General features: G+C 34.6%; 1 protein-coding gene across 2 annotated transcripts in view; it reads right to left on the bottom strand.

The window, feature by feature from the left end:
- Positions 1 to 7,935: 7,935 nt before the first annotated feature.
- The window catches only part of tbc1d32 (TBC1 domain family, member 32), a 64,234-nt gene continuing 60,009 nt past the window's right edge, over positions 7,936 to 12,160 (bottom strand). For both annotated transcript variants that reach the window (XM_032586175.1, XM_032586176.1), the window contains exon 34: positions 7,936 to 8,400. In XM_032586175.1, coding sequence (XP_032442066.1) covers positions 8,281 to 8,400 — 120 coding nt within the window. In that variant the 3' untranslated portion in view covers positions 7,936 to 8,280. The remainder of the gene's footprint in view (positions 8,401 to 12,160) is intronic.

The following is a 12,160-nucleotide window of genomic DNA, read 5'->3' as shown; positions in this document are numbered from 1 at the left end:
TTCTGTTTTATGAACCGTTTATTGTGAACGCGGCTCGATGTCCAATGAGCTGCAGACTTCAGTAATGTCCCTCCAGTCAGGATCTCAGGAATGCCACAGAGATTTAAAGGGAAAGAAACGGATTAAAAAATCTGAAAACTGCAGCAGGTTCACAGCTTCATCTGAATCAGATAAACAAAGCTACAGATGACTCTGGTTTCTTTCTACAAGCATAGTTTAAAAAAACACAATCGTCTCCCAGTAGTTTTCCTTCTAAAAGGTGACGTATCATAGTTCCTTCAACAGGTTATAAGAGGTTTATGATCTATACAAAACATGTTCATTACATTTCTTTTTGCACTAAATCATTCTTAAATTATTAAACTTTCGTCTGCTCAGTTCTGCCTAGGAGAAAATGGCTGCATTGTGGCTGCACAACTATGCAATCTCACATCTTTGAAAAGCAGAAGTGGATCCTCCTGCACAACCAACAAGAATGCAGCAAGTGGTTTCTGGATGGCAAGTCAACAACAAAACTCTTGTCTTTTCCAGCATTGGTAAAACCGGCTGACCAATTGTGCTGGAGCTCCTCTGGGGTTGCTAGGTAACAGGCTGGGGTTGCTAGGTAATGGCACAGTGACACTCTATTGTGACAATCCAGAGGTTTTTGAAACTGCTTGTTTTCCAGACACCAAAAACTTTTTTTTTTTTTCTTTTTTTTTTTCTCCAAAGAGTTTTTGCGCTAGTGGCTCGTATTTTTTTCACAGTAGGCAGACAGGAAGGAGGGTGAGGAGAGAAGACATGCGGCAAAGGTCGCCGGGACCGGGAGTCGAACCCGCGACGTCCGCATCGAGGACTAAGGCCTCCAAACGTGGGGCGTGCTAACCCGCTGCACCACCACAGCACGCCCCGACAACAAAAACTTTAACTTATTGCCAAAAAACAGTTGAGTGTTTTTTTGTTTTGTTTTTTTGAAGCAGTTGAGACTCAAATGAAAGAATAAAAATGTAAATTTTCCATAATAGGTCTCCTTTAAGGTGACATCACCAACTTAAAGATGTAAATCTGAGTATATTTACAAAAAGTAGCAAAAGCATGCATGTTGGATAATTAGCATAATATGGTTTTCTTTAGTGTAAACTAATGTGGTTTTTAGGTTTCAGATACAACCTGCACTTTTCAGATTTATAACTTTGAAACTGAAAATACAAATCTCTCTTTTCTGACTGGATTCCAGTTAAATTCTCTAAAATAATCAATCAGTGTTTGCAGCTTCCTTAGTTAAAACCTGACTGCTGTATATTTTTCCATATTTTTAGAATATTTCTCAAAAAATTGACTTAAAAAAACAAATTTTGAAAAGGAAAGTGCAGCCTTGTGCTTTTTTTTAATCATATTGGCTCTGATGGTTGGCGCACAGAGCTTTAACTTAGTTTTTCTCTCACAAACGAGACGTTTCACTTTGTGTGCATGCAGCACATCTGCGTCTCTATCTCAGCTTGGACTGAGCCAAACGTTTATCACACATCACAGAGGCGGACCAAGTCCTCTGAACAGCTGCTGATTACCCTGAGAAGTATGGAGCGAAGTGTCAGCAGCAGTCAGACTGAAGCCGCGTTCGAGGATCGGAGCTCCAATCGATCAGTCAGCAGCTGCTCTGCTGTCTCTCCTCCATCAGAACCTGCTTATCAGATGGAGTCCTGGGGCCCAAAACAAACCGGCACGGCTGCAGAATGAAACCGTTCAAACAAAATTCACATTCTGTACGTTTTTATACTTGCATTTGAGTTTCTGCTGCTTCTAGAAACATTCTAAGTGCTTTAGAAAGATAAAATGTTTGGAAAATGAGCCGTTTCAAAAACCTACCAAATGTAACGTCACAAACCAGCAGGCATTCCCCGTTCCCTAGCAACCCCAGCCAAGCACAGTCGGTTACCTAGCAACCAAAGTGGAGTCCCAGCACATTTGGTCAGCTGGTTTTACCACTGTACAATGGCTGCTGGAGAACAAGCCTTTTGTTGTTGACTTACCATTAAGAAGCTGCTTGCTGCACTGCAAAAATGCTAAATTATAGGAGGATTTCTAACAGTTTCAATGGCAAATTATTTCATTTATAACAAGACATTCTGCCATTGAAACTAGCACTTTTTCATCAATATTAAGGAATTGTTGGTTCTGAGCAAGCTCCTATATCTTGCTGTAAAGTTACTTATACGTTAGTTTTGTCTTATTTCAAGTCTATTCAGATATTTACAGTAGAAATCAGACAAAAAAATACTTGGCAATATTTAGTTTTTTGCAGTGTGCAGTCTTGTTGTTTGTGCAGGAGGATCCACTTCTGCTTTTCAAAGATGCACATTTGTATAATTGAGCATCTGTTTGCAGCCATTTTCATGTGTGAGTGTAAACATTTGGATTTAAAGTGACAGTCCCTAAAATAACTCAAAACTAAAACCTCATGATCTAAAATTGATTTTGTGCAAAAACTGTATTCAAAATGTTTTAAATGTATCGTAAACGTATCTTAACCTGTTCAAGGAAGCACCTGTCAGACTGCTGACTCATGATAAAAGGTTATTTTGGTTTTTTTCATGATCAAGATGTCTCTGCTGGATGAAATCTCCTTCTCTTTGTCTTCTAGTAAAATAAAAGGTTAGTCGTCCCCTGAGCTGCTTCACTGCCAGGCGTGTCCAAATGTTACAGAAATGAGGTCAGACGTCCCCCAACTCCACAAAAGTTTCCACGATCTGTTTGGTGAACTGCAAAGTGAGCCAGAAGTGCCATTCATCCAGTAGCTACAAAACATCAATTTCTATTAGCAAAGTCAAGCCTTTACTTTCTCCTAAAGGAGGGAAAACCTTCAGACTCTGACAGGCTGCAGCTCCGCTCGCCTCTTTTTACTCTCCATGCAACAAAACGGCGTCTGCATGGATTCAGCTGATGAAAACGCTGACAGACACGCCTAATATGGGCTGCATCACAGTCCCTTCAGCTCTGACACAGACGTTCATTCTCTCTTCTTGTATCTTCATGCTGTAGCTCTGAAAACTGGAACAAATTGCAGCAGCAGATGGCTGAAATAAAGGCTTGTGCAAAGCCAAACAATGATCAGACCAACCTAAATGAGCTGGAAGTCGGCTGTTCTGTCAGAACCCATTGAGGCTGAGAAGCATTCACATAATTTAGCAACTGTCTCATTTAATACCTGCAAAATAAAACTCAGAAAAGCCCAATTTGATTTGTTTTCTTAGCTTGTAATGCTAAATGATCTCCAGTTTTACTGTGTGAAGAGCTTTGAGATGGTTTCATGTAAACACAAACGCATCAGATTCGACCTTCTGCAAACAAAAACTGGTTTCCTGACCGTCCCTTTAAAATGCATGTCAAACTGGAGGCCCGGGGGCCAAATCTGGCCCGCCATAGCTCCTGATGTGGCCCTCTAGACTCCAGAGGAAGAAACTTCAAGATAAGAGGAGCTTAAAAATTATTTTATCAATAAAATCAAAGCAGTTTCTATCTGTATTCTGCTAAATTACATCAGTTTGTGGCAAATTTTCCTCAAAAATGTTCAGTTTTGGGTTTAAGTGATTCTAACTCCCACCTGCAGGTGGCAGTATTTCTTAGTTCTACTAGAGTCATACCTCATTCTTACTTGATGTCAAATTATAGTCTTTGATTGATGTGGCGAGTAACAGTCACATTTATCTTCATGCATAAGCGCAAATATTTCAAAATTCCTTGCAAATATTTATAGTTGGAACCAGAAAATCTGTTTTTGTTGTTTTTTTAAAATCGGAAAACAATGGCAAAATCTTGGAAGGACTGGTTGATGTGAAAGATGTTAAATGTAATTTACTTTTAAGAAGTACTTATTGACTGCATAAACAGCTACTGTATATATTGGTATTTTAACAGTTGACTGTTTTATCAATGCATTATGGAACAATTTAAGAACATGAAATGAAAGAATTTGACATTCTGCCTTAAAATATTCCTGCTGGACTTCAGGTTTTATCCAAACCAACACATTATCTTGTGTGAATGCAGGTCACATTAAATGGGAGGAAATAATTTTTTTTAAAACATTTATTTGAAGCATCGGTGATGCTTTTGATCTGATTAGTGCATGAATATTGGGATCAAATGTGTTTTTAGCATTTATGACAAACTTTATGCATTTTGAACATGATTTTATCAAACATAAAAATATTAACAATGCGGTTAACAACACTGCAGACAGAAAGAAATAATGCGTTAGAGGCAGTGGGGTGGGAAGTTATTTTAATCTTGTATTTTAAAAAGTTTATAATAATTCTTAGTCTGACCATAAAACTCCATCTTAGTCGTACTTGTTTTACTAATTTCGTCTTTTTTACTTCTGCGTCTATAACTGCGTATTATCACTGTTGTAAAGAACATTTCTGCGAAAATTTAAAAAAATTGGAGCCTAGTTTCAGAAATGTTTGAGAAAACAATGTAAAAATTTCAAAAGTTTACATTTTTTTACTTTTGAAACTCAGACATTTTCACGTTTTTTTTCTAGAAAATTTCTTAATAAATTTTTTTGGGGTTTTTGGTTGAATATTTATTTATTTATTTTTTTTATTTCTGTCTGTAACGACTAAACGTGTCCTCTGAAATAGAAATGTTTCAAAACGTCTTCGTTTGTGTCTGCTATTTCTACTGGGTTGAACTGGCAGCCTGTTAACACTGCTGCCACCTACTGGCCGGAGGTTTATCAGTCAAACATAAAGACGATAAAATTCTGCTTCTCATGGTGTCAAAAATATGAAAAACACGATGAATATGACTTAACTATGATTTGTGATATAATAATTAGATAACTTTGTTTCAGTTATGGATCTGGAGTTTAATGACGTTTAAAAAGGAGATATAAATGATTTGTAAAAGTTTTTGTGGGTCCTGAAAGTTCAACACAAACATATTATTCACTAAATTACAACTTTTAGCCTGTAGATAGCAGTTTGTAGAGTAATCAGCATTTCTTTGTTTTCTATCGTTTCAATTAGTGGAATTGTTACAGAATAGGTCTGGGGATGATTAATAATAAAAATACTTCTTGATTATATTAATTATTATCTCTGTGCTTTTCCCCCAAAATCCTGTATTGAAGTATAATTATTTTTGATTGCTGCCAAATAAATAAATGCACAGATATCTCATTGCTTTTTAAATGGGGATGATTTTATTCAGTGGGGAACAAAAAGCTTAGTCTGACTTTCATAGCTGAATGTAATTACTGATTTATTTTCAACAGTTTATCAATGCAAGATCTCAGACTAGAATAATTTTGACAAATTGCTTTAAATCTGTTAAATGCCCATTTGTTTAGCTTTGCCTTTGATTAATAAAACCTAGAAAATTTATTAATTTTAGTCTTTTTTTTATTTTGCCATTGTAATGTATTTTTTTCATTATGTATAGTACATTATATAGTACTTTAAACTTCCTTGATGCTATAAAAATAAACTAAACCTGACAAAAGGTTTTCAGAACCATAAATTTTCCTGTCAGTTTTTAATTTTGTAGAAATTTTTTTATTTGAATTTCAAATTCAATTTCAAATTGAATCAATTTGAAATTTGATTGAATTTCAATGCAGTTTGAAATTAAGATGTCAAACTGATTTGGGATTTAATGTAGTTACAACAAAGTTAAAACTACATTAAACTATTTTAATGTTCATAAACTGATCCGTCTCTTTATATCAGTTTATTGATCATTTTATCATTCTGCTCTGTTCATCACTAAAATAAAGTTTGAGGTCATCTCTGTGTTTATCTCCAGATTCTGAATTCAGCAGAATTTTGATAAATTTGACGACAAATAAAACCAGAATATGGAGTTTCATTTTCTGGGACTTGGAGGTTTCATATCTGGAGGTTAGATGCTACTTTGCTGGATTTTTTTTTTTAGGGATTTGAAGGGTTACCTTGTGAGACTTGGAGCCTAGTATTCCGAGACTTGGTGGCTACCTTTTAGGGACTCGGAGGCCGAATTTTTAGGGACTTGCAGGTTACCTTTGTGAGACTTGGAAGCTACTTTTTACGAGACTTTAAGGCTCCTCTTGTGGAAGACATTTTTGTCAGACTTCTCCAGAGGTTAGCGGCTACGTTTTAGGGACTTGGATGTTACTTTTGTCGGACTTGGAGGCAATGTTTCTGGCACTTGTCTCATTTTTAACTTGTATGTAACAGGAATTTTATCAAACTGTTTAGACTCTTTATATTCCCTGTAAAAATGCATCAAATTAAAGTCTGAGTAACATTTCTCTCTCAAAAACTGCAGCAAGTTTTTCAGTTTTTCATAAAACTGTGAAATTAGCATTTTTCAGGTCTGCAAACCTCCCTAACTGCAGGTCATTGGTGCCAAATTAACACCAGATTGTCTGCTCTGCCTCCAGAAGACTAAAATGTCAGACGTGGTTTGTGGTGTTTAACATGCCAGTACTTCCTGTCCTCAAGCAGCCGGCTGATTGATTGGAGAAGCATCACAGTTCAGCCCAAATGTTATAACCACCTTCAGAGGTAAAGGCGTTTTTTATGAGGTAAACATTTGATGGGTTCCTGTCGCAGAGAGACGGACGGATGAGATGAATTTGTTTATTATTCAGGCGTCAGAAGGACAGCAGGACTGCAGCAGAGATGAGCCTCTGGTTGCTAATGAGGCCCAATAAGGCAACTCATGCATCTTTCATGCAACGACCAGCAACTGGAAGGGCTGAGTGCTGCAACCTGCCGTTAATGATGTGTAAAATGACCAACGCTGGCGTCCAGCTAGTCGGTTATGAATCAGAAATACGCTATCTGGCATAATTCAACAGAAATAAAGTAGAAAAAGTCCAATTTTAACTATTAAATGTGCAAAACGTTGTTCCTTTCTGTCGATAAAGGGTTGTGTTCAGATTTATAGGCTATAAAACAAAATGGATGCCTTGTAAAGGGTTATAGACTCATCTTGGTGTTTATAACAGTTTAACATGAGAAAACTGTTTATCATGCAGAAACACAAAATCTAACCAGGTATTTTTGGTCTAGTTTCTCCTGCACATATCTTACTACACTTGAAATAAGACAAAAATAACTTACAAGTAACTTTTCAGTAAAAAGTAAATAATTCCTTATATTGATAAAAACAAATCTTATATTTCACTCATAACATTAAAAAATGTTATGAGTGGAAACAAATCTGCCAATGAAGCTAGTACTTAGTACTTCATGAATATTAAGAAATGATTTTCTGATATTATCAGGGAAATAACATGAGACTTTCATCAATATTAAGGAATTATTGATTCCTCTATTTCTTGCCGAAAAGTTTCTTGTAAGTTAATTTTGTCTTATTTCAAGTCCACTAATATATTTGCAAGAGAAACTGTTTTTTGCAGTGTAAGCTCAGTCTTTATTTTTACACTGCAAAAAGACAAAATCCTACCATGTATCTTTGGTTAAACTTCTAATGGAAATATATTAGTACAAATGAAATGACAAAAACAAACTTACAAATAATTTTTAAAGCAAGACACAGGAAATTGTTTTAAGTCATTAATTTCTTAATATTGATAAGAAAAATTATAGTTCCATTATTGACTTAAAACCATTTCCTATACGTTGCTTGTAAACTAGTTTTTCTTACTCAGTGTGTACTAACTAGAAACTAGACCAACTATACCTGCTAAGATGTTGTTTTTGCAGTGTAAACGGTATTTAAACCTGATTTCCTGCTGATTGTGTTGAATGTTGACGTCAGTTAAATACACGTACGCTGGTCAAACAAATGATGAAATATTTTCCTGTCTGTAAGATCAAAGCTGGTTTGTTTTTTTTACTTAGATGATGTAAAACCAGAGAAACCGTTTTCTCTTCTGTTTTGTGTAAATGTTTATTTATTGACTTTAAACTACAAAGCAGGAGATAAAAAGAAAAGGCCCCAACATGGATTGAAAACCTTATTTTAATACTTCAGAACGAGAACATCTTCATACAAAAACTCACAGGAATTAATATTTACACAATAGGAATAAATAAACACCAAGTTTCACTTACAAGACTCCCATTATATACACATTTTTACAGATATAATCTGGTAGAGAAGCGTATTTTCTAACATAATCTTACTGCAATTATTTTGTTTGTTCTTTCAGATTATTCTGCACAGCTTTATTCACCAGGCAGAAAACACAGTTACACATAAATATTTTACACATCTACGCTCAAATTACTCCATTATGCTCAGATATTGTTCAAATATCTCCAACCTAGTGACCAGAATGTGAGAGTTTCACTCTGGAAGGTTTCTGATGCTTTCCATGTCGGTCAGAACGATTTCCCGGTAGCGGCGCTGCAGTCCCATCATAAACTCCAGGTAGCTGCTGAACTCAAACCCTTTAATCGGCTCCTCCTAAAGATGGGAAATAACATTTTTGTTTTTTTTGTTAAGATGTTTAAAATGAAAGAGGAAATAGATGGAGAGAAGGGTCATTTGTTGTAACGTATCATAAATTATAATCGGCGTGTTTTAGCTTTTAAGTGCCTGAGCTATAAATGTGAAATATGTGCTCCATATACTTTATAGATCAACTGAAGAGTTCATTACAGACTAAACTGAGCTTTTAACTGTTTCATTTGGAGTCGTTTCTTTTAGAACGAAGGAAATCTTTCACTTCCTGACACAGAATCAAAGAAACAACTAGGGATGGACAACAAATCCATAATATATAATATGTCTGCTAGAATATTTATTATACAGAATAATCACTGAACTCCGATCCAGAACCCCACAGCATTCTGGGGAATGTAGGCAGAGGAAAGACTTCAGCTGCTCAACCTCTCACTGAAAGTTAAAGTGATTGGAATCAACTAACTCACTTGTTCCTTGGTTACCTAGCAACAACTAACTCACTCGTTCCTTGGTTACCTAGCAACAACTTGAGTAACTTGCCCAGCAGCAGTTTAAAGTTTTGCCTCTGTGCTTCATAACATAAAAACCCAACGTGGAATAAAAGTTGTGGCTGGAACAGGAAAGGTCGCCCCATCAGCTTGGCAGTATTTCAAACAACTGATCGATAACCATTGATAGACTGATATGAAATGATTATATCTTGATATTTTTTTCAGTCATATTGTCCAGGCAACAGTTGTTTGGAAAAAGGTTGGAAGATGAAGGAATTGTTGACCTAAGTCAAGTCTTATATTTTGCTGAAAAATTACTTCTAAGTTAGTTTTGTCTTATTTCAAGTTTGCTAAGATGTTTATAACAGAAACCAGGCGAAAAATACTAAGGGTTCAATATTTTTACAGTGTGGTCAATACAGCCAGAAATCTTAGGAAAAGCTTTAAAGAAAAAAATCCTATTAAAACACTTAACATTTGCCTTATTAGATATGAAAATAGAAAAGACACCTATTGAAAACCTTAAGATGCAGAAACATCTTGGCTAAACAAAAGCGCTGCATGGTTTTATTTCAGCTGCCACGGTTGTTGCTCGACTCTAAGTTTGCGTCTGTCATGGCAACCGGCAATGCAGACACTCGAGCAGAGCAGATGAGTGTCACCGCCGAGCTGCAGAGGTTTCTGTGAGTGGCTCCGTCAATTATCAGCCGGACCCTGAGGACACTTAGCAGTCCGAACGAGGCGCCCGGCGTGACTCGGCCCTCACTCGTTATCCGTCCCATGGCCTTAGTGGACACAGCCAGTAATGAGGTTAGAAAGTGAAGTTCAGTTTATTTTCCACTTTGATGGAGGATTTTCTGAAAGACAACAACACCTTCAACACCAGAGCTTCACAGGAGCTCAGCTTACGCTAAAACAAATAACATTTATTTCACCACAACGTCACCAAAGATGAAAATATGAACAACAAGCCTTTATATATATTGAATTTATTAGCAACCTGAAAGTCGTACGCTGCAAAAACACAAAATCTTACCAAGTAATTTTATCTAGTTTCTAGTGCTATCTTAGTACACTTGAAATAAAACAAAAACTTTTCAGTAAGAAATTTGATTATTTGAAATCAATAATTCCTTAATATTGATGAAAAAGCACTGGTTCCACTGGCAGATTATTTCACTTATGGAAAAATGTCTTTTAGCTGCCAGTGGAATAAATATTCTCTTTATGAACATTAAGAAATGATTTGCTTAAAACAAGCTCCTATGTCTTCCTGAAAAATTACTTGTAAGTTAATTTTGTCTTATTTTAAGTTAATTTGCACTTGAAACTAGACCAAAAATACTTTGATAGATTTAGTTTACAGTGTATAAAACAGTGTTGACGTGTCTCACATTTCAGTTGAAAACATGTGATTGATATTAAATTAAGTCTAGCCAATAAACATTTGGACATTTTATATTGGGGTCACATTGACACCAATTTATTCTCACAAAACAGAAATTAGCTGTTAGGTTTGATATTTTAGTGAGGAAGCTTTGGCTCTTCAGAAGTAATTTTAAAAATGTTTACTGTTGTAAAGCTATATTCACGTAGATTTATTTGTTTTCAATAATGAATCCCATCATTTAAATCTTTTTCTCATCTTTGACTAATGTTTAAATTGGTTTGATGTTCTGAAACACTAAACTGTGACAAATGGAAAAGAAATAACATTTTTTCCCAGCATTATAAATGTTTCCCTCCTGAAAGGTGACAGGAGCTGCTTAACGTCCCGTAGATCTTCACAATATGTTCAACATTAGCATTTAGGAGATCGTTAGCTAGGCTAATTAACGTGCTAATTACTGGAGATTTCTATGATGTCTTAAAGCTGACAGCGCATGATGAACGAGTTATGCTAAAACTGAGGAAATTAATTAAAATATTAACGTTGACAGAAGTTTACCAGTTAAATTATTGAAAGAAATAACTTCTTAAAAACAGAAAGGTAGAATAAATTAAATAGATGTCAAGTAACATTATTTATTTTAGCTAATTAGCAAAAACAACAGAAGCCATTGTAGATTATTTTTATCTCGTTATAAAACAGCGTTTTCACAATACATAAAATTGAACAGAAACTATTCAAATAAACACAAAACATTTAATGACTAAAGTCTTTATTATTGAACAGCTTATTGACAAGCATCTTAGATTTAATAGAGCTGCTTTATTTTGTTCAGACTTCATAAATTCCCTCACTGGTTGCAAATTAATATTTTCTGATTAAATAATTTTTAGACTAAAAGGATTTAAACATGGATAAAATTCTTATAATTTTAAGTTTGTTTAGCTGTCTAAACTTTTGTTGTACGATTAATTTTACCAGTATGATAAATATATAGTGTGGGTTGAATAAATAAGATAAATAAAACAAAACATTTTTTTTATATATATATATTAGTTAGAAAATAAGTAATTGTCTTTTGTACTGTTTGGGTTTTAGAGGAGGAACCAAGTGTATTTCTGTTCCATCATCTGTGTTTAAAAGTTTAATTTATGAAGCTTTTTGGCTGAAATATAGTGGAAAAATAACTAATTATAATTCATAGGTTAGCTTGTGCCGTACAGCAATGATTTTTGCACCATTACAAATTTTATTTCTGCAAATCTTACTAATACGAAGTAAATTCCTGTCAAAATTTTTTTAGATTAATTTCAGGAGTTTTCTGGGAATTATCTCAAAATTTAAGATTTTTTTAGTAGAGATGGCCCTAATACACTGTCTTATATTAATATATAAAAATCAAATGTCTTTAACTTCACAGTTTGAGTTGGTTTTAAGGGTTTTTGTGTTATCAAAGTGTTAAAAAGTTGAGTAAAATGAAAACTTTCAAATCATCTGAACCAATATTTTATTCATTACATGTTTTTACCGAGAAACTTCACAATACACTGCAAAAACACAAAACGTTTGTAGTAATTTTGGTCTAGTTTCTACTGCAAATATCGTACTAACCTTGAAACATGACAAAACCAACTTACAAGTAACTTTTCAGCAAGATGTAAGAGTTTGTTGTAAGTCAATAATTCCTTAATATTCATGAAGAAAGTTCTGGTTCCACTGGCAGATTATTTCAGTTATTATATGGAAAAATGTCTTGTTATAAGTGGAATAATCTGAGTAGAACTAGAACTGTTTCATCAATTTAAAAAAATGATTGAGCTAAATAAAACTATATCTTTCTGAAAAGTTACTTATGAGTTGGTTTTATTTTAAGTGTACC

This window comes from Xiphophorus hellerii, chromosome 15 (genome assembly GCF_003331165.1).
Source record: "Xiphophorus hellerii strain 12219 chromosome 15, Xiphophorus_hellerii-4.1, whole genome shotgun sequence".
Classification (NCBI taxonomy): Eukaryota; Metazoa; Chordata; class Actinopteri; order Cyprinodontiformes; family Poeciliidae; genus Xiphophorus; species Xiphophorus hellerii.
The sequence above is the reverse complement of the archived record's forward strand: the minus strand, read 5'-3'. Positions and strand labels throughout refer to the sequence as shown.